We start from the raw sequence: 23,994 nt of genomic DNA, 5'->3' as shown, positions 1-23,994 counted from the left end.
ATTTATTTAACTAAAACAATAACATTATAGCATATGCATCCATGTTTGTTAACTGATGTGGTTAAACAACTAGACTGAGTTTTAGCACACATGGAAAACTTAAAACAAATCCTTATTTCCTGATTAATAGCCTTTGGACTATAACGTAACTTAAATAGAAAACTATCTTTAGAAAGATTTTTAATAGACCAATCTTTTGGTAACTGTTACCAAAAGATTGGTCTATTAAAAATCTTTCTAAAGATAGTTCTGAATCGAATAGACCAGGGGAGAATCTCCCATGATTAACTTTTCTTAAGATGGTATTGCTCTGTGATCAGTTTTTTGCCATTGTTTTAAGCAAATGCATTTTCTAAAATAATTAAATATATTCAAATCCACTTCTTTGAATAAATAAAACCACTTCTTTGAAAATTAGCTTGCCACACTTAGTTACAGAAAAAGTAGAAACTCATCTTACCTATAAATAAATGGTGCTACTGTGGCCGTATTTGGGTGGCTGTATTGCTGTTGCTGAGGAAGTTGCACAATGCTGCTTCCTGGTGCTTGCCCACTAGTTGCAGCAATGGAAAGAGCAGCAGACGAACTAGGGGTAAGAGCCGTACTAGATTCCTTTCCTTCAGAAGAGGGAAGACCACAAGGAGTGTACGCTTTCTCATTACCTTGCGATTTTGCTGTTGACTGGGGTGGGTTCCCCTTTGCACTCCTCAATTTTTCCGCCTCTTTACTTCCTGAACATGCCGGTGAAGTACTTTGCTTTGATGTCGGTACTTTTAATCCAGGTTTTGGTATACCACTAGATGAAGGTATTAGACTTTCCTTCTTGGCTGACGCAGCCTTGTTCCCCTTGGGGATCAGGCTTGCAATTTTTGAGGTCTTTTTTGCAGGTGTCTCCGTGGCCTGGTCCTTCTCTTCCTTCACCGTCTTCTCAGTGCAAACTTTGTTTTTGTCCCTGCTCTTTTCCTCTTTGTCCTTTGGCTGTAGCAAAGACTTTTTATTGCTGAGATTTTTGCTTCCAGCTTTTGGAGGGGTTAGTTTAGGTGATATTTTAGGGCTGCTGCTGGTGGTGGAGCCACCACTGTTGAGACCACCGCTGAAGCCGTCCATTTCGCCACAATCTAAAAAGGCTTCTTCGTCTCTCCCGCTGTCACTGGGACCTGAACTGGATGACAAGGGAGGCCGCAAAACAGTCCTAGCGTTAACCAACTTGAATTTCTCTAACATGGATTTCTGCCCAGATGAAGGAGTTTTGGGACCTTCAGAAAGGGGTGGCTTAAGCCTATCTGAAGGTGGCGTAGGAGAGGTTGCGGGACTGGGCTGCTTGACAGACAGCATGGTAGAGGTGGCACTGTGTTTGACATTCATGGATTTGCTGCGCCAAGGCTTGCTGGCACTTGGAGAGGGGATGGCAGAGACCGGCTGCTGCCCAGTGCTGGTGGGATGCTGTACATTTCCATTCATGCCTGCAGATGGATGAGGACCTTTGGGTGATTCTGGTTTTGAAAGAGAAAAACACGAGGGCATTAAAATGGCAGAGCTCCCCAAACTATGCATTCCAAATGATGGTGATGATGATTTAAATTTGTATACTGCCCTATACCTGCAGGTCTCAGGGAAGTTCTAACATAAAAACACACAATACATAATAAAAACAAAAACAATCCAATAAACTTTCAATTAGTTGCACAACTGAAAGCACTGTGGGAACTGAGCCTTCTAAAACATGTTCCCATTGACCTAGTTTAAATACGTAAGCCTACCCTCTTATCGTTTCTCCAAACTTGTCAGAAACCTAAGTACAGAAATACCTTTGCATTGCTTAAATTATTTTCCTCACAAATCATGCATTACAATTGCTGTTTTATCCTCAGCAAAAAGCGTTTTGGACTGGAGGAAGCTTCAGCCACCCACGTATTATTAACAGGAGCTCCAGATTACAAAAGGATATGGCACTGGGCTGGTGAGTAAAAGGAAGAGGAACATGAAACTGTAATTATTTCCTTAAAAAAATAAATGGATGAAACTAACAGCCTTGTCCTAGAAGCCACTGTGCTAGTGAGAAATTGTATAATTGCATGCTGCAAACAGATTCAGAATATTGTCCTGGAACAGAAACCCAGGGTGATAACAGTGAGAAGGGTAACAGGAGGAATGAATCAAGATCTGAAATAATATTCTTATTGTGACATACTAGAGGCCCTTTTGGCCACTACAGAGTCACCAAGGTCAACACAAGCCTATGTATCTGGTTTAACAGGATTGAAAGTGACAGACAGCACAGTAGGATAGGTCTGCCCCACTTGCCTCATGTAGGGTCCCTCTAGCTATGTCGGGACCAGCTATTTCCACCTGCACAGTCACATCCATCAAATCGGGGGTAAATTAAGGCTGACACTGAATGCTCTCTGGCCTGGTTAGATTAAGGTTACCAATACCTGGTTAAAAAAATTCACCCCAGTGACCTTAACAGCAGCATGGAGCAGGTGCATTTTATCTCGGGGCTTTAGCTCTATGACATGACTACTAAAGACATAAGGGCTCCTATGGGCAACATGAAGGAAATATCAGAAAGGTCAGGTGTAGGATTTTCTATGCAAAAGGAGATACACCAGAAATATTTGTAAGATAGAGGATAAGGGGAATAAATGAAGCTGAGTTGATAGAAGCAAGCACAGTATGGAAGTAAAGGAATAGCAGCGATGAAACAATACAAGGGTGGTGGTGTTGTTTTCAGTGGTTTACCCAACAAATATATTGGTGGAATTGAATCTTAGTAATAAAAATAGGACAGGGCTAGAAATTACCTGAGCAGATGGTATCACTATAAATTAAATAAAGGGAACAATTGAATTGAATCAGAACAAGATTGAAATTTCCACAGGCCTCAAGCTTGAAAAGGATTGAGATAATTTAACTCCCATGTTTCTTTATAATACTGATCATGCCAAAAAGCTTCTAGACTGAAGTGCTTAACAATACTAGGGAAGCTTGAGAAATTAGTTTCCTGTGAATGTGACATGACCTGATCTCCACCATGTGGACTGATGCATAGATTGGAATGTAAGTAGCCGCTGAATGTTGCTCTCTGCTCAAAAATCATGCCAACATGCATTTGACCATGCACACTTCAGAATAAAATATGTTTAGGATTCCAGACACTGAGATACAGTATGCATTTATCTACATATTTTGTCATGATATACGTGTTATAAGCATGTGTGTAAACACAGATTTTTGTGCAGATTATTTTAAAGCGTTATCAGATTCATGTAGAAATGGTGCAAAGAAGACATAAGTGAACACATTATTGACAGTCCTACATACAGGAAAACATAGGGTGTTCAATGGTGTTGCTAAGATGACAGTAACACTCCTGTCAGCAGAACAGGGAGGGAAGTAATTTTTGATGATTCCACCCTCCCTTCCACCAGAGGCGTAGGAAGGTCAGGTGGTACCCAGTGTGGAAAATTTCTTGTCACCCTCCATTTATTTATTTATTTATTTATTTATTTATTTATTTGCCTGCAAAAATGGTTTTACGTTATTTCATTTTTTCTTACAAAGAAATAATAATAATAAACTTTTAGTTATATCCCACCCTCCCTGGCCGAAGTCGGGCTCAGGGCAGCTAACATCAGATACATAACATTGGTATAAAATCAAACAATAATTAAATTACTTCCTAAAAACATGTCAAAATCAAATTAAAGTCTAATTAGATTGCTTTCCGCAGGGTTAGGGTTGGGAACAGTAAGTGCTCCACTGAATTGAAATTTCAGCCTTCACGACATAGGAAAACAGCCAAGTAAACAGCTATTTTCGTGGAGGAGGTTCAAGATATTAACTGATATGCATGAAATTTCATATATAGCTATATAATCCCTAGTGTAGCAAGATAAGACCTTTGGAGTAGGCATTTTTTTTTAAAAAAAATGTTTTTTATGAACTGCCCTAGTAGGGCAGTAATTGTTCCTTCATAATTTGTCACCCCCTCCATGATGGAACATGGGGCGGACCGTCCCCCACCCTCCTTCCTTCCGCAGCTCCAATGACTCCCCATAACGTGGTCTAGGGGGCTGGGAGACCCTGCAGAGAAGATGCAGAGGCAAATGGAGGAGAAAGTGAAAAATTGCTTCACTCTCGATTCTGCAGGTGGAAGCCTCACAGTCAACTGAGCGACACCACTGGATACAATCCATGCTTCCCATTCAGTTTAGTATGTTTTAAATAATTAGGAAGGCTGGAGCAACTGCCCCATAAAGCCAAGGACAGTGTTAGTATCCGAGCAAAATATATTAACACTAAAGCTTTCGAGTAGAACTTTGGCTGTGATCTCACATGTGTGATCTTAATACAGAAAGTTATCTCATCTGTATCTGGGTGTGTGTGTGTGTGTGTGTGTGTGTGCGTGCATTTTCGGTCATCGTCCCCCCCGGTTTTGTGACATAGCCATCAAAATGTTACAAAAGAGCACTGCAAAGGAACATGTCAGTGACAATGTATAGGATAGCTGATTTAGATTCAAATGATAGAGCATAGGCCAGGCTTCCTCAAACTTGGCCTTCCAGATGTTTTGAGACTACAATTCCCATCATCCCTGACCACTGGTCCTGCTAGCTAGGGATCATGGGAGTTGTAGGCCAAAAACATCTGGAGGATCAAGTTTGAGGAAGCCTGACATAGGCTTTGCATCCAGAAGGCTCTAAGGTCCTTAACCAGCTTCTCTGGTACCAAAATTAGGAAAGACTCCTGCCTGAAGCCCCTATTATTTAAGAATACACAAACCTGGGCTTAACAGGCTGCTGGCCTTGACTGAAGACCAAACTGTACATTATGGTAAACATGAAGGCTGACTTACAGGAAGTAGCATCCACATAAATGTTTCTTACCCTTACAGAAAAATCCTGCAGAACAGCTGCTTTTTGCATTGAGAGGGAAGCCAAAGTCCATCTGCATTGGTACCAGTGGCAGCTTCTCTCCCAGTGCAAACAAAACCTTTGGGTGAGGACAGATTTTCTGTGGGAGTGTGCAAGGAGTTAAAAAGAAAGCCTACCCGGCTCATCATAGCCCTGATCCTGATCACCCTCTCCCCCCATTGCTGCTATTTAAAGTAGAAAAAAATAAGTACAAAAGGCAATATACATTTATTGTTTCCTATGTGAACGTAATTTGGTTTGGAATAAACCAAGCTAATTTGGAAAACAAAGCAAAGATTTGGGAAAAGGAAGTGTTAAATAGTGATTACTCCATAGAAAACCACCAGTTATGTTTGCCCAACTACTGTACATAATTTAATTATTTAGATCACTTTTCCAGTTAGCTAAAAGGGGTTTATAGCATGGATTTATGCTATTTAGTTCCACAGTATGTCAAAGAAAATACTCTTTCTGTATATGTAGCTAATGGTTTCAATTTGGAGCCCGTGACACAAATGGAAAAGCAAGCCTGAGGACCCAATAAAATAATCTGAGAATAATAGTTTGAAAAAAAATTGTAGCAGCATTTTTATGTCCTGAAAGCAGAGATTATGGAACATTCTGCTTTTACACATTAAATAATATTTGTATATGGCTTAGCGAATCAGTGACTAGCTTCACCAAGAACCTACCAGGACTCCCAATTCAGTCTTCAAAATATTAGACTTGCATAGAGGGGCAGGAGTATGCATTCGAGGAAACTCCATCTTCAATTCCCCAGCACCACAAACGTGGTAAGACATTCATGCCTCATCAGGATTTTCAGTTGTGTGGAGGTTTCTAAGCATCTTCCATCAAACACACACAGAAGCTTCTCTCAATTTTTTAATTCAATGCACAAAGCTCTGAGAGAAGCCCTCGCTGAAGGGGGAAATTAGGGCAGCGCTTATATTTGAAACCATTTTTTAGAATCCACTTTGTTCAGGAAAATGTTTTCTTTTTCAGGTTCAGCAACTCTGCAGATTGGGTTATGGAAAATGTCTGCAGGTTGCTCTAATTTAATAGCCAAGTGTCCCTGTAGTGCTGCATATGGTATTCTAACCCCCTCCAGTTTTTATTTTTTAAATAAATAAATAACAATATTAACCTTTAAGGGAAACTTTTGATGCAAGGTTAATTGTACAGCTAATCAGCACAAACAGCATGGATTATAAATATGAAACCCATTATCATGAGATCTGAAGTATTTTGAAGATTCTCTTTTTTTTATAGGATATTTATTAAGATTTTTTAAAGTATTACAATAAAGTAAAAAAGAAGAAAAAACAGATAGATAACAAAAATACAGAATAAAGAAAATTAAAAACACATAAATTTTCAGTTGCTTATTTTCCTTTAACTTGTTTCCCGGACCTCCTCATACCTCCCTTTTTTGTATTCCACCACAAATTGTTGATTCAGCAAATCCTTACCATTATATTATTACCTATTTATAATCCTTTTTTTTCATATTCTCTTAAAGCATTACAGCTGGTAACCACTTAATTTCAATCCAACATCATTCTAACATTCATTAATTTTACAATATTTCTGTAGATAGTCTTTAAATTTCTTCCAATCTTCTTCCACCGACTCTTCTCCCTGGTCTCGGATTCTGCCAGTCATTTCTGCCAATCCCATATAGTCCATCACCTTCATCTGCCATTCTTCCAAAGTGGGTAGATCTTGTGTCTTCCAATACTTTGCAATAAGTATTCTTGCTGCTGTTGTGGCATACATAAAAAAAGTTCTGTCCTTCTTTGGCACCAATTGGCCGACAATGCCCAGAAGAAAGGCCTCTGGTTTCTTCAGGAAGGTATATTTAAATACCTTTTTCATTTCATTATAGATCATTTCCCAGAAAGCCTTAATTCTTGGGCACATCCACCAAAGGTGAAAGAATGTACCTTCAGTTTCTTTGCATTTCCAACATTTATTATCGGGCAAATGGTAGATTTTTGCAAGCTTGACTGGGGTCATGTACCACCTGTATATCATTTTCATAATATTCTCTCTTAAGGCATTACATGCCGTGAATTTCATACCTGTGGTCCACAACTGTTCCCAGTCAGCAAACATAATGTTATGTCCAACATCTTGTGCCCATTTAATCATATATTTTGAAGATTCTCTTATGGCATAAAGGAACAATCAAATTATGGATAGTCATGCAGATTAGAACCAACTGTTTTCCTTTAAGTCCTTTGTTGTTCTCCTGATATATACTACCAGTATATATCTTGCTTCTGTTTATTTTCAAACCCCACGATTAACCTAGCAATCAAAATGCATTACCTCTAAAGTATTATTAAGATTGCTTTACAACAGTAATTATTATGCAGCTTAACAAACATGATTCTCCATTGGTTCTCCATTGTCTAAACCAGGAGTTGTCAACCTGGTCCCCACCGCCCACTAGTGGGCGTTTTGGGATTCTAGGTGGGCGGTAGGGGGTTCTATGGCACAAGCTGAATCCTCCTTCCATTGAGCACTGGTGGGCAGTAAGGAAATTTTACCATCAAGAAAGATGCATTAGTGGGCAGTAGGTGTAAAAATGTTGACTACCCCTGGTCTAAACGATGCTCCATAGGCATCAAATTCTCTTAATTATGAGGTGGATCATAAACCATATTGAGTCCTACCACTACCCAAAATAGGTAGATAATAACAGATTGAACGCGATGAACAGTAATGAAGATGAAATGTTAATATTGCTTAAAGAAACATCCTTAGAGAAAGATACCACAATAAAACTTGCTTGGTACAGAAATTTGCAATGCCTGTGTGAATTAATTCCTCCCCCACATCTAACTGAACACTGGTGCTCATTCAATGACATCTACTCCCACCTTGTGGTAAAGCTGCTGCACATTCCTTTTTAAAAATGTTCTATTTTACTGACCCCTGAGATAGGAAAAAAAAGAATATTTCAGTGAATGAATATATGCAAGAATGATATTCTTGAAGGCAGAAGGTATATAATTTACCACAAGTGCGGAAGAGATGCTACAAGTATCATCCTTGATGCAGGATGCTTTGAGACTCCATTCAACACTGAGCCATCACCGAGTGTCAGATTTTATAAAGTTTCCACTGCTTAGGATTGAAATCTACCCCCAAAAAACAGCTGCTGAAAATTTATATATATCGAACTGCAGCTCAAAACGTTAGACATCTTTTGCCAGAAATAGAAGGATCCTCAGAGCCCAATTGAAAACTCAACAATTATATTCTACTTATATCTCAGAATTAGTATTTTAAACATTGCATTTTTTTTCCTGACTTGTGTCGAACCTTTACAGATTTGTATGCTCAGTAAGCCTGGCATCCATTCAAACACTTACCTTTTTCATTTCCATTTGCATATTGTGGAGGCTTGTTTTTGTCAATGCTATTAAAGCTCTGACTTCTCCGATTTAAATTTGAGGCTCCCTGGACTTTGGTACTGCTGCCTGCAGCTGGCACCCTTGAGGGCCCGGGAAGCCTAGAATAGCACAGTCAGAAATGAATTTCTTGCAAGTGCATATGAGACAGTTAACTTTTCAGTTGCAGAATAAATTCACAGAGCTGATCAACAATGGTTTTAAGGAAGGTAATGACAATGAACAACATTAACATAATTAATGGTTAGTTAGACCATGGACAAAAGGAACACCTTAAATGGTACAAAAGAGGGAAAATATGATATATACAGTCAGAGACAAACATATAAGGATCCTTTGCATTTTCCATTTACACTTCAAAAAAGATTCACCCATGTTTTTCCAGGAGCCATACAACGGTTTTATTCAAATAGTTCAGTTCCATATATTTCTAAGATAAATATAACAAAGCTAAAACAACCCATGGAATACAGTTTAGTGGAAATATATACTCTAAACACAGTTTTGAAAATAAGCACTATACTCCACGAGTGCTTTATTTCTTCTTTTGTTCCAGAAACTCAGATATCTGCAGAAGGCATTAGATGGTAAGATGAGAAATTCAACATTTTACATTGCTCACATCTTCATTACTTCAAATGAAAACTCTTGAATTAAAGAGATCTGCTCAGGCTACATATTTCACTTGTTGGTATTTGCTGCCACCATCTGAAATATCCTGGGTATCAGAGTTAACAATAAAGGTGCCACTCTCTGCAATAAGTACAGACCCACATTGTAATTATTTTGATTTGATTGTCTGGTGTGGAGATTAAGCAGTCTTGCGTTGTCTTACAAGCTGCCGATAAAAATAATTTGCTGTAGTTCAATGCACACAGTTGGTACCTCAACAGACTTAAGGACAGGTTAAATCAGGATTGTGAATGTTACCTAGAAGCAGGTGTTACTAGTTTAGGATATTTCAAACATTTGCATTGTGAAATGCTAATAGCTGCCACAGGGGGAGAAAAGAGAGAACATGAAAGAAGAAAATGAAAGGGGGCATTTGTTTAAGAAAGGGCTTTGCTTACTTATAGTGGCACATCAAGAGAGCATATTTCAATATAAAACTGCAGTTGTTTAACCACTATATCTCTATCTAAGCAGGTCACCACTTTGTGAAGTAGGTAACTGGAAAATTGTGGTGTTAGATGTCTAATAATCCATGTTACTTTTTAGTTTATTTTGGCTGTTGGCCTGCTCCTTTGGAGTCTGCACTGTCAGCAAATCTAATCCTACAAAACTTTATCATGGCCTATAAAATCCAGGTAAGACTGGGGCACTGTTAGTGAGTGGTTCCCTAGACCTCTGAGGGCACCGGTGCATAACTTAGGGGTACTTTGCCGTCAGCTTTGACTGGTGTCCCAGCTGTGGCCCTATCTGGACGGGGATAGCCTAACACCTGTTGTTTATGCTCAGGTAACCGCTAGGTTAGATTATGGCAACACCTTATATACAGGGCTTTTTTTCAGCTGGAAGTCACTGGCACTCAGTTCCAGCACCTCTGAGGTGGGTGTCATTGCCATTATAAGAGAACAAGGGAGGCATTCATGGTGAGTTCTGGCACCTCCTTTTATAGAAAACTAGCACTGGATATGAAGGGCTACCTCTGAAAATGGTTTGGAAACTTCAACTGGTGCATAAGTTGGCAGTGAAATTGCTCATCAAGGGAAGACAGTTTGATTAAATTACACTGATCCTGGCCCAACTGCAGTAGCTGCCAGTTAGTATTCAGGCCCAATCCATAGTGCTGCTTTTGACCAATGAAGAGTTCACGGCTCAGGACTGAAATATTTCAAGGACCATCTGTCCCCATATGACCCACCTCAACCCAACCCTGTAATAATCATTTGAAGCCCTTCTTCGTGTGCCTCCTCCATGAGAGGTATGGAGGGTGGCAACACCAGAACAAGCATTTTCTGTGTTGCCCCCCCCCCTTTGGAATGGTGTCCCCATTCCTCATATGAAGGGTGGTATACAAATTCAATTAAAAACAACAACAAATCTATGGCTACTGATTCAGTTAATTTACAAATATACAAAAATGCGTGTTAAAATTCAGTTGCTTGTACAGTGGTTAAGAACTTAATTCGTTCTGGAGGTCTGTTCTTAACCTGAAACCGTTCTTAACCTGAGGTACCACTTTAGCTAATGGGGCCTCCCACCACTGCCACACAATTTCTGTTCTTATCCTGAAGCAAAGTTCTTAACTTGACGTACCATTTCTGGGTGAGCGGAGTCTGTAACCTGAAGTGTCTGTAACCTGAATTGTCTGCAACCCGAGGTACTACTGTATTAATAACCATATTTCTCAGGTACTTCCCTCCCTATATTCCAGTTAAGAAAATGAGGCGGGAAACAGCCCAAAAGGGCCTTTGTAATACTTGAAAACAGATCTCAAGGCTATTGACACACACACACACACACACACACACACACACACACACACAAACACACACCAAACTTTCCTTACATACCTATTCATTCCATTTCCAGTTATTCTCCCACAAAATCATTTAAGCAACAAAGGAAATGCAAAGTATAAAGGAACAGGTAATTCACAAGGAACATACTTCTGGTCAAAAATGTACAAACACTGTTATAAATTTATATCATTAGACAAGAAACAGTTGTTAGAGCCCAGACATGATGAATTGTGAAGGAGACAAGAGAGCCCACAATAAATGCAGACTGAAAACCTATGACCACAGGTGCACAACAACTGTGCTTTGGTATAGCTCATTCCAGGCTATCACCAGCAGTTCATCTTACAATAGAAAACTGATGCCATACATTGGATTACACAGCTGATAGTTCATTGTCAGCAATGAACTGCACAGCAAATAATGTGAACAGTTTCATTTTTTAACTACACATAATCAACACGGACTGAACAAAACTAGAGGAGCTAGGAGTCCTCCTTTAGGAAGTAAATGGACAGATTTTAGTGTTTATAATAGAGAAGTCACAATCAATGGCAGAGATAGAACAGGCAATCAACATGCAAGCCATCTAAGACTAAGATTTTGTTTCATTTAAAGACAATTCATTGTTTCAATTCATTTAATTCCCAGCTCCACACAAACAAAAGTTGTCCCTAACAGTAGAGATTTCACACAATACTTTATTAAATACATTTCAGGCTGAATCAGTGCTAATTCTTCTACCCAAGTGATTCTTAAACTATTTTCATAGGAAGCTGTCTCACTGAGTCAGATCTTTTAATTCAGTATCATCTACACTGGCTAGCAATGGCTGAGAGCTTCAGAATATTTACTAGCCCTGCTTGGAAACTCTATGTGCTTTTACCACTGTGTTACAGCCCTTCCTGTCAGAGCTCCCTCAATGAAAAGACTGATAAAGGCATAAATACTCATTCACTGCTTTTCTGATCTTACTATATTACCCTTGCAGTGCCCAGGCTGCATGTGATATCCACATTCTAGGGTTCAACTTACATAAAATGAGCAGCAGACCCCAAACTCTACACTAGCAATGAGGAATATAGGCAAGAATGGTCTGCAATAGACAGATTCTGACAATAACTTATGGGATGTTTTAAGTGGCAGTCTAATAAATGCAATAAAGAAGGGATCCAAAAGGTGAAGTTTGAGCATTATTGTTCTAATCCTTTCCCACACTAACAACCCTCCTGAACATGCTTACATTTTAAAATTTACAGTTGTTTTCTACCAAGATAAACAGTATCATACAGTTCGATTTCTGCTCTATTGAGCTGGGCCAATAAACTGAAAAACTGATTAGTAGAATTTATATTCACTTGTGAACCAAATTATGGGAGCAGACAGACATAACCTGAATAAAGAGCTTGCAGTGGTGCTGTGATGTCACAACTGAGCCAATATATGTTCTTGACTACTACACCCCTCTTTGGATCATTCACTCGCTGCTAGCCTTCTTCAGCCAATTAAAAGCAACAAAGCTTTATTTAGCCAAGTACCTGAAATGGGATGCTTCCCAGCTCAGGCACCCAAGTGCATGATAGGTTGTTATTTTTTCCCCCAGACAGGTAGAGGAGGCACAGCAGAAGTTGGCAAAGAGTAAGGGGCAATGTGGGTAGGAATGACAGTGTGGATTTCATTATTGTATGATTCTCTATCAACAGTTCAGATGCAAAGTTTCCCCTGTGGCAGAGCTAAATAATATGCTTCAAGTCTGTCTCTAGTCTGTGTGTTGAGCAAGAAGCATAAGAGCACTAAAATCCCTCTAGAAACTTGACAGCTCATTTAAATCAATTATTTTACATACAGTATGCTAAGTTGCAACACACAGATATCCCTACAGCTATTATACAAAGCTGTTATTTTTGCAGTCTTGGGCAAGGCTTTTCCACTGGCCAACTAAAAATTATGCAAAGCTTGCATTTAAAAGCTATGGTGATAAAGAGTTGAATGTCTACTGTGGTTTAAAGAATAAAATGCCAGTGGGCAGTGACTCCATTAAGTATCACTAGCAAGCAATAAATTAGAGATGTTAACTGACCTAGAAGGCTTTTTTTGACTGGTTGCAATTCCACTGTGATTAGACTGAGTTGCATATCTGGCTGTCAGACTGTATGAGAAGAAACAGAGAAATTGAATTAACGAATTTTTTTTTTGAATATGCATAAAAAGCAAAAACTTACCACCAAATGATGACTTAATGTTATGCAAATAGAACATGGATAGAAAACAAATTAATCAAAGAATGCATTAAATGTAATGATTATACCATGAGTTTTCAAAGTACGGACTATGTTGTAATGCAAGGCATTGTAAACTGTCCCATCCACAGATTCCCAGTGTGGTGAAACCTATGGGAGTAAGATGTGGGAAAGGAATTGGACTGGGCAGACTGGTGCAATGTGTGTACTAAGAAACCTCTATTATCTGTTTTTCCTAAGACTAAAGAAATAACATTTAAGATCTTACACAGGTGGTACTTGACACCCCAGAGGTGCAACAGAAACAGTTCTCTATTTTCACCACACTGTTGAAGGAAATGTGGCTAGGCTGGAACCTTCTACCATATGTGGTGATTATTAGAAGCTATACACATGGTTTAAAAGACATTCTTACAAGAGATTACTCAACAGTCTTTGCACCCAATCAGCTCTGTTAGCCATTTTTGATGGGGAGAACAGGAACATTTCTATTGGCATTCAGTTGCACACAACTGGAAGAATTTGAACAATTTATCTAAAGGCTGTGGGTGCCAACAAATCTGGTCAATTGTTCCTATAGAGAGATTTACCAAACAAGCTTTAGATGGAGAAAAAGACAATGATTTTATTGAGTTTTGGTAGGCATGTATTGCTTGTTGAATAAGAATAAGTAAAACTCACAACTGCCAGCCCCACATGGTAATCTCTGGCAGAATGTTCTTGTTTAAGTCTTGCTTTTTTTGATTCAGGAGCAGAAGGGAGTGAGTGGGGGACTGGAGATACTACTTTTGTTTCTGTAATATTGTTCTTTATGTTGACCATGGTAAACTGTCAACATTCTAGCTGGGTTAAAACTCAAGATGTATCATTGCTGAGCAAACTCAGTGCTTATTGCAGATACAAATACTGGCACTGAACTTTGCAGTAGATGCCGTAAAATTTTATCTAAGCATCCACTTTCAACACTAATTGAGGGTATCATCTTTGCTGAAGAAAGCCATTATTTATTGGGATGGGAAACTTGTGGCTTCCAGATGTTGTTGGACTCCAACCTCAACCAGCTCCAACCAGCAGGGCCAGTAGTTATGGATGATGGGAGCTTTAATCCAGCAACATCTGGTGGGCTGCAGTTTGCCCATTCCTGCTTTACCAGGACACCCAAAAGTATTAATGGGGACCATGTGTTACCATCAAACTTCATTAAAAAGCACATTATAGATTTTATACAGCATTTTAGGGCTGTTTTACTAAAATCAACTTTTTTTGTGAGAAGAACTAACCAGAATGACACTGTGTAGCAGACAAATCTACCTTTTCATTATATTATGACACATTCGTCCCACTGTTATTATCCAACACTACTGGCTGGGAAACATGGATACAATGATGTGTTCTTTAAGCACAGCCTATGCTAGAAACATGCATAGCAATGATGCACAAAATGAAAATCAAAGGAAGGTGCTGGTGTTAGTAAAGAACATAGCATGGTTAATTCTAAGAGGTGATGATAGTGAGAAGTGATGTGATGTGATTTGGCCAGGAATATATGACAAGGGGTGTAACTAGATCACTTATAACTTTGTGAAACTGTTGCTGGACTGTATCACTTATTACAGCTGGGAATCACATGACTGAATCCTTCATGCCGCCACCCCTTGCTGCCCCCCAAAGTGATGGAAAGTTAGGTGCCTGACTTTTCCTGTTACACAAGTGAGAGCTTGCAGGAACACACAATCGGGAGGGAATGCAGAATGGGAAGAACTCAATAAGGTGGTGCTGAGCTGGGCTTCATCTAGATTGTCCTAGCACTGCACAGCTAGTATTAACAGCATCTGAGAAAACACTGCTGCAATCCAGGGATTTGGAACCAAGTTCACATATACTGATTAGTGATGCTGTTAAAACTCAGCATTTGTCCATTTGGAAGTCAAATCTAGTAAGTTCGTAATTCTTGAATGTAACGTAATTCCAATGAACTTTAATATTTTCACATTTCAAGCTGAATTTGGTTACAAGTTAGTTTGTATTTTCTGTGCCTGTGCAGTTGGAAAGAAAAGTAGTGAACTTACAGTGATATGGGGTGATTTGAGGGCTTTCAAACCATTTCTTTTTTATTTTAACTTCCTTGCCAATAAAGATTAGAGCTTGAACTTCCTTGCATGTCAAAGTCTCTCTGGCAGACTAGGAAGCATACTTCTTGCCAGTAGTGGCTGGCGAGGCACTGTGGGTAGGACAGTTTTGTTGACTTCACTTCCCAATGCTGCACATCACTGTCATCACCAAGAGGGAGGCAGCAGGAAGCTTGATATGGCAGCAGCAGTGGAGCTACTCTGATGCTCCTGCCACTACACTTGCACTGTGCTGAACTTCCCATCGATGGCCTGCTCATCCCTTTCTCAGTAACTGGCCTCAACATGCAACATTGGGAAGTCAGATCAGCAAACCATTCCAGTCTGTGCCACCCTGCCAACTGCTACTGGTTCTTGCCACGCACTTTCAAAGCAGGGCGAGAAATGCCCCTGGAAATGGCTCAATGTGATCAAATAGCATTATTTATTTTTCAGGGAACATGCAGAGGAAGAAAGAAGACTGTCCACATGGACCTATGGAGGCAACTTTTACACACACAGCCCAATTAAGCATCAGGAAATAAATGTTACATTATGACGTAAGTGCCATTTCCAGGGACATTTCTGGGCCTACTTTTAAACAATGTGCTCCCTAGTCTCTTAAAGGGGGCTTCTACATTTAAAGAAGTTAAATAAAATGGTTTTAAAGCACTCAGACGGCCTCACACTACTGCAGGTTTAAATTTGAAGATACTTCAACATTTTGATCAAAAGAACTTTTGGCAAAGTTGTAATGTTGGATTTGTTACTTGGCAAGAAAATTACCCTTTTCGATTAAGCAAGTTCACCCTTCACACTAATATTGAGGGGTGAACTCTGGAAACTGTCAGAGAAAGAGAAATCAATGGGCATGGTCAAAGTTTTGTCTGGACTTTGTTAATTTCCCCCAGCAGCAGTGTGAGATGGTAATATGGAGTGAAGATAAGGGGTGAATAGGAGAGGCAAGGCTGACAACTTGGAACAGCATTCAGTTTGAGGCTATGCTTGCCTGTTGGAAAAGTGAAACAAGTAAAAAGGGCTGCAATTTTGGTGTAAACCAAATCACTTGGCATTATGAATATAAAAATGATGACTATCAGTTTCTATGTGATAGGCTGGCATTATTCCCCAGCCTCTTCCTGGAAGCAAGAATGGTTCTATGTGGAAAATGGAAAAAGTACTTTGAGTGACTCACAAAGGCAGCTAGCTGCTTACTGAAAAGTGACTTAAGGGAGAAAAAGTCTAGATTGCAGTGCAATAGACTACTCATTTCATCAACAGATACCACTAAACTCATGTCATCAAGAATCATAAGGGAAGAATACTAGCCTGTGGTGAATACTAAAGCTAATAGTGAAGCCTGCGATTTATTATTGAAGCCTTGGGTAATAAAGCAAATAGTATAGTCCTTTATTGGATTAAAAACAGGTTGCAAAGCAATGCAGATATGCCAATGATCTGAAAAGTCAAATATGTTGTTAATTGTAGGAGCAATTTTGTCTTATATGGAAAGAAAATCCCCAAACTAACCATAAAGCTCAAAAAAACTTAAGCATACAATTTTTCTCTTTTAATTTCCAACACTTTTAATGAGATCTCTCATGTATAGCTTATATAAAAGTGATAGAATATGAAAATATTATGCACTGTAAAAACTACACCAACCTAGATATGGTTATATCACAAAGGGAAAAATATATGGCAAGAGACAGTATTCAAAACAAAATAATAAGAACGCATACCATTACCAGATCTGCATGTGAACTCGTATCTTACATTCATGTTCACAGAACAATTACACTGGAGACAACTGAGTGCCACAGAGGTTATCACAAGAAACAGGAATGCTCTAGAAATGCCAACATTGTCTTGCTTACTTGGCAAAATTAGCAAGAGCCAAAATGCACAAACTGGTGGGCACAGAGTAAAATTGCTTTGCTTATCTTGCACATGACAGTTGTTGATCTCAGCACAGTCCAGTATTCACAGCAACCAACTAAATGCCTAGCCAAGACATGAGGAAAAGAGCCCTCTGTTGTAAGGCCATTACTTTACCTAGCTCTGTATTGTCTACACAACTGCTTGGCAGTGGCTCTTCAGGGTTTCAAATAGTCATCCCTTCCCAGCCCCTGCCTAGGGAAGCCAGGAATTGGCTACAGCCTCTGTCCTGCTGGATAAATTTGTCTACAAGTAACATCCTCCAAACAGTCAAGTTTGTAACAGTATTTATGCATCCAGTCATAACTGTAATCCTAGTAGTTATTTTGTTTATTTAATATGTGCATGTTGAGGTGTAGGAACCTGTGCCCCCACCCAAAAAAATGTAAAGGTTCCAGGCTTTCATCAACCCCAGCTAGCATTGACAACAGTCATGGATAATGGGGGCTGTAGTCTGTCAACATCTGGTTGGGTTTCCTACTGCATTCGACTCCTTCCTTAAAGATTACAACATCAGAACCGGTCAGTACAATGTACTTGGATATGTTAGACATATTGGACAAAGTCCACCACAAAGGGCTCCTAGGGAAACTCATGGGATAGAATGAAAATGGATTATCCTATTGACTGAGAACTTAAAAGTTAATAACCAAAATTAGGAAACAAACAGTAGGCAGAGGGGACCCAGCACCCTTAATCTTTGACCTCTCTCCATGCTGGCTGAGGCTGATGGGAGCTAGATTCCAACACCTGGAGAGCCACAGGTAGTCCACCCATGATAAAAGCAATTCACTCAATGAACCTAATCTATAAATACGGAAATTTGTTATTTCTTTTTACTATCCAGCAGGTGAGGTGGTAGATGTGCTGAATCACTGTGATAATGGGCTGGATGAGGATCAATTCACTCAATCAATCAATTAAAAAAAAGCTCATACCAGACGAAACAGAGATACTGGTAGTTCCTCCCAATACAAACAGCATGCAGTAAATAAAAAATGAACTTTAGCTATGGTTTATGACTTGTCTGGAGCAAGCCAAGGTGTGACACTGGGCTTGGACATAATGCTAAACCAAACTATGGCTTGGCTCTGAAAAGAGAAGCAGGAGGAAGACCAAGGAAGGGGCAAACAACTGTGAATTTTGCTCCATGCAGTTGTATGTTCGCTCATTTAGTCATGATTTGTCCTAGTGTTACATGTGAACCAAGCTGTTGATTGGCTTCAAAAAAACTCACAAAAACTGCTAGTCCAGTGAGAGTCATTATTCCCTTTGCTTTTTCTGCGAAAGAGCAAAGTAAAACATTACCCACAGAAAACCAGTCATAGTGAAAAATGGCCTTAAGTACCAACCAGCCAAATATATTTGCTTTTCTAAAGTAACACAGGGTGAACTTTAATGAATTAAGCAAATCCATCTGGCTGTCAAGCTGCGACCACTATTTCTATATGTGATAATGTTGGTTTGCCTGCGTTTAGGAATTTTGCTGACAGCTTCTTGAAATCAGTTACCGACTAATCCACAAATGGGACAGAACTTTCATCTACATGTGTTTTCCCTTAGCATCTGGGTGGTTGAAAGATCATCGCCATGGCAAGCTTAGATATATGCTGCAATGATGAAACACACTAGCAAAATATGTCATAAAATATAATATAATCATTGTTGCCATGCATTTCTGCTGACAGGTATAAATAAGGCCATCAGCGCTGTGACCTTTGTGTATGTGTAAAACGAAAATGAATCCGTGACTAACTCACAAGTGAAATGTAGAAAAACAGAATTCAGCAGAACAGTTCAATATAACTATTTTCATTCCATTCCTTTCTCAGAAACAAAGGCTTATTGATGGCCAAAATGTCTCTCTTGTAAAACACCCTTTCCTTTCATATTTATCTTGATGGATTTGGGGCAGTCAACATTATATCCTCCAGACGTTGCTAAACTACAACTCCTATCATCCCTGACTCCCTGGCATCCTTTGCAGTCTAAGGAAGATGGGAGTTGTACTGCAACAGCTCCTTGACAACCACAGCAATATTAACAGCCTGGATATAAAGAAGGTTCCTCACTGGAAAGATACAAAGCTACTCAGATGCAGATTAATATGCTAACTTCCTCTCATTGCACCTTCTTTGAACATGCAAAGTGTGAATGTATTCACACATCTCTGAAGAAGCATCATATGTTAGCTCCACTGGCATCTGAACAAAAATAAGCTCCTACTTTGCACATTTCACGGGGAAACTGAATAATTCATGCATCCTCTCTGTTTGTTTTACCATCCAAGACTCAGGCATAGGCAAACTCGGCCCTCCAGATATTTTGAGACTACAACTCCCATCATCCCTAGCTAACAGGACCAGTGGCCAGGGATTATGGGAATTGTAGTCCCAAAACATCTGGAGGGCCAAGTTTGCCTATGCCTGATCCAAGTTCTCCTTAGTGCATCAGACAAAGTGAACCCCCCACCCCCAGCCTTTGGAAAATGCACATTCTTCTCAGTGGAGAACTTCCCATATGCTTGTCATCTACACTGATCAAGGGCCAAGCAAAGGCTAATTACTCTGATTAATGTTTTTACAATCTACACTCCCTCACAGAGAAACATAACCATAGTGCCAGGCCACATTTTTACCCTATTTTATTGGACCACGAGGAATGGCTCAATAGATCTTCATATTCCAATACATCAAGATCAGTGTGAGACATCTTTTTACTGTGCACTCTTAAAGTTACAGTCATTACATGAAATGATTCTACCTGATGAAAGGTATTCAAAGTAACATAAGGAATCTCAATGTTCCTTTTATCTTTTGGGGGGGGCAGGGAATACATCCTAAACAATGCAACTCTAATTGTAATATACCAACTACAACTATTTTCAGCAATATAGTGTCCACTATGGATACTATACATGCACATTCAAATACAAATTAAGACAAACTATCTGCAAATGTTAGGATGAATGAAAACAATTTGATTTTTGGGAAATGATTCAGTTCATTTCCAAGCCAATCACAATTTAGCCTTGCTTATCCTCCCTCCTCTGTATCTCTTGAACCCATCCCAGCTCCCCTCAATCACCCCACCCTGCAGCCCTTTCATCTTCCTTTTAAAACACGCTTACCAGCTGGGCCAGAAGTGGCAATGCTGCTCCAGCCACAGTAAAAGGGGGGAGTGTTTCTTCCTCCCACTTGGCCCCAGCCTCTTGCAAAGAACCCATTGCAACCCTTGGGAAACTACATTGACTGCAATGTAAGTACTACCCAATGTAGTTATTGCAATATTATAGTGTCATGAGCCACAAGGCACTTTTCCTAATGACTTTACGCTTCATTGGGAAAACAGTGCACACCTGTTGCCAACTATCCCACTGTAGATTGCATTTCAATAGCTAAAGCAGAAAAAAGGAACGAGAGAGAAACACTTTTTAATTCAACTCCTTACTCTTCAAAAGCACTGAAAAGAAGATGAGTTAAAAATTTACACAAAGCAACATGTTGTATTCAATTAAATATATATCACAAAATGTGCAGATTTGTTCTAACCATGAATTATTAAAATAAGTGTTATGAAGTGCATTCTTTATTCATGCTTACCAAAGTCTAATCATCTGTGTGTTGTGTTACTATTCTTACAGAATGATTTAAAGAAATATGTTTCACTGTATAAATAAAATCCTGTTGATTATCCCCTGTTGATAATCCAGATTTGAATTTTCTAGACAGCACTAACAGTGATATAACAGAGTACTTTAGAAGCCTAGGTGAGTAGACTTCCAGTTACCATTTATTATACCTTCTACGAACCATGTTCAGTAAACTAAAAGATAAATGCAATTTAGGAGTGTATTACTCCATTTATAAGAATGTAAACAAACAGTGCATATTATTCAGAAAAGTAATCTCTGTTGTGTTTTAAGAACTGGGTGCTTTCTTGCCCTACCAGAGAAGATCATGTTCAATTACATGGTGTAGTGACAGCCCAGAGTACTTCCGTATTACACTATTTATGCCATAATCATGCTATTCTGTGTAGTAAAAATAACTCTAGGAAGGGGAAGATAGGCCTTATCCCTGTAATGTTTTCACAACAAACATTGCAACACACAAGAGTTAGAAGAATCCATACTCATTTCTTTACTCTGTATCTCATTTCACATTTCACAAGTTGATCCCCTCAATGTGCAAGATATTTGTTTATAATTAACAAGTTTCCCCAACTCGTCACGCCACATCATTCATGCCACTGTTATTGGGAACAACAGAGAAGTTAAAGTAACTGTTTGTGTGAATGCAAGCTAAGGGTGCGATACACACTTAACTCCCCAGTCAAATTGAATTTAGGTTTAATTCCAAGTAGACAAGTATTTAGAATTGGTTTCTAAAGAAAACCATTACAACATGGAAGCACTTTAATTGCATATTTTATCTGACCTACCTGGACTGCATATCTTGCTGTGTTTTGGGCTGGCCAATATCAGCAGGAGGTGGAGAATGAGAGACGTGCTGCTGTAGCTCTACCAAAGACTGATAGTACTGTTGCTGTTGGTGTTGCTGCTGTTTATAACGAGACAAACTGAAAAACAGCCCTAAAATGGCTTTCAAATTTCCATTCCTTATTTCTGAAAAAATGAAGAAAATATAAGAATTAGACTTCTGCTCTGCATGCTTTGAAGTTTCCACATCCTCTTCAACAGCAGACCCACAGACAATGCATTGTAGGAAGTTACCAAATGCAGGTTCTCATGTGCAAGGAGGTTAGAGGTTGCAAGTAAAGCTAGTAAAGCTAGCCATGTTTTATCACTCCTCACATGGTGTCCTGGCTCTCTGGAACTGAGAGTGCCTGCAGGAAGGCCCAGCTGCTGCAGCTACAGACAGCTTACTACTCCAGAAAGGGGCAGAGGAGAGCTGACGTCTGGAACAGAGGAAGCCTACAAGAATCTGTAAAGGTGAATCCGATCCATCTATAACTCATTGGAATTGTAGACATAGTCACCCCACCACTCAAGTCTATTTCCAAGTTTCACCCCAGCAGAATTTGATCTCTATCAGTCTGAAGACTGGACACTTTGGATAAGCAGATTCCAAAGGTTCTCCTAGATGTCTGAAATGGTTTGCACCAATCCAAGAAGAACTAGATAAGCAATTCCTATTTTACCATGATACAATTTTTGAGGGCCCCCTATTCGACTCCCGCAAGCAAGAGCAAGGAGAGTCAGTACCTGGCTTCATCACAACCCTATGTGCTCTCATCCAGCACTTACACAGTGAGGAGCTGGGCTTGGCTGTTCAACCTTAGCTCTGTCTCCCTATCTCCACACATGAGCACTCAGCTCAACTTGCCCCTCTACAGCCAACTTTTGCACCCAAAGACATAGCAAGCAAGCAAGCTGAGTTCTAGAGGTGCAACCCTGTCTCTCTCCTTTTATAAATTAGCCTTTGCTACAGAAGCAGCTGCTGTTAATCTGTTTGATAATCTGAAGCCTTCTTTCCCCACCTGTGCTCCCATTCTAAAATTTATGAAGGTCACCAGTTCTCCTTTCCTAGTAAATGAGTGTATGAAACCACATTATGAACCTCTTATTTTTTATGATTAATATGTTATTAGAAGAATTTCATTTGTAAATAAAGTGGTCAAAGAAAAAAAGGGGTGTGGGAAAAAGTGCAGAAAGTACAGTGTAATGCAATTAGTATAATTAGCATCTACATTTCAAGTGGTTTGCAAAAATGGATAAATAACAGACCTACATGAAAAATGCATTACAAGGCAGCTGCCTACATTTTCTTATACTGCCCAAACTGTATAATATAGTGTTTTAAACATTAGTATGAATCAAACTACATGTTATACTTGAAACACAGCAAGGTCATGTGCCTCCTTTTTTTCCTTTAATGTGGGGCAGATCATTATTGGGATTGTAATGTGCAGTGAAGGGGGGGTTTCTCTCTTCCTCCCCTTCCCAGGTGTGACCTCCCTGACAATCATCTTCCAGGCAGCTACACAACTTAGAAAAAAGTTCCCAATGGTATGAATCAGATTTTGTTTTCCTAAGCCTCGGAGCTACACAGGGAGCGAATCTGGGGTAGGTAGGGGAGAATAGCTCAATAGACTAGGGATAAACTTCCCTCCCTACACAATGCAATCCAGACAACCATTTGGCCTCCCCCGCTGGCAATGAAAGTTGTTGCTGTTTGTTATGACTGCAGACCAATAAAATTACACAAATTAAACATACAGCTAGTTAAAATGAAACATAAAGCTAAATAAAGCTCTAAAATGAATACATCAAAATACCTCCCCCAAACAGCCAACATACAATCTTTTTGCAAACTCCGCAGTAATGTGGCTTTCAAAATTCCCTGAAAATGTGCTTTATAGAGGGAGAACCAGCCTCTCTCTATACTTGTTATGCAGGTTCCTACGCAAAAGAACGTGAACAACAGACTCTATTGCTTCAGCTCCACACAAACGCCAACCATTTGTTAACTAGAATCTTGTTGAATCATCCACTTAACAGCACAGAAAACAGCACATTAAAATGAGCAAGCATAAATACTTTCCTATACTCGGAGACAGGTATGAAGCTGACCCTTCCATAATATGAAGTGCCGTTAAGGAGCACCAGAGAACAAGATTCATTAGCTGCAGTTCTCAGCTAATAAGAGAAAAGCATGGCATGTAGCTGCATGCTATGCATTAACGTGTGCTTAGTTACTAATTGAACACAGTATTTTTTTACTTTTATTTAATTATTTCATATCTTTCATATCTTGCATTTATCCCAACAGTTGAGCATAGTTGGTGCAAGTGCTTATTAATCTACACACAGAGCTGCACAAGGCATGCACTCAGGATCACACATAAACATCAGCAACAGACTCTTAGTGTTGGGAACACGATTG

At 39.4% G+C, this 23,994-nt stretch overlaps 1 protein-coding gene across 11 annotated transcripts in view; it reads right to left on the bottom strand.

Moving 5' to 3' along the window:
- Positions 1-23,994, bottom strand: part of NAV3 (neuron navigator 3) — a 424,678-nt gene that overhangs the window by 127,878 nt on the left and 272,806 nt on the right. For 10 of the 11 annotated variants that reach the window (XM_053405009.1, XM_053405010.1, XM_053405000.1 and 7 more), the window contains 4 exons: positions 21,530-21,713; positions 12,881-12,949; positions 8,300-8,439; positions 461-1,493 (listed from right to left, as the gene is read on the bottom strand). In XM_053405009.1, the coding sequence (XP_053260984.1) occupies positions 461-1,493; positions 8,300-8,439; positions 12,881-12,949; positions 21,530-21,713 (1,426 nt within the window). The remainder of the gene's footprint in view (positions 1-460; positions 1,494-8,299; positions 8,440-12,880; positions 12,950-21,529; positions 21,714-23,994) is intronic. The other variant, XM_053405005.1, reaches the window with a different exon arrangement.

Source organism: Podarcis raffonei, chromosome 10 (genome assembly GCF_027172205.1).
Source record: "Podarcis raffonei isolate rPodRaf1 chromosome 10, rPodRaf1.pri, whole genome shotgun sequence".
Classification (NCBI taxonomy): domain Eukaryota; kingdom Metazoa; phylum Chordata; class Lepidosauria; order Squamata; family Lacertidae; genus Podarcis; species Podarcis raffonei.
Note: the sequence above shows the minus strand (reverse complement) of the source record. Positions and strands in the feature narration are given on the sequence as shown.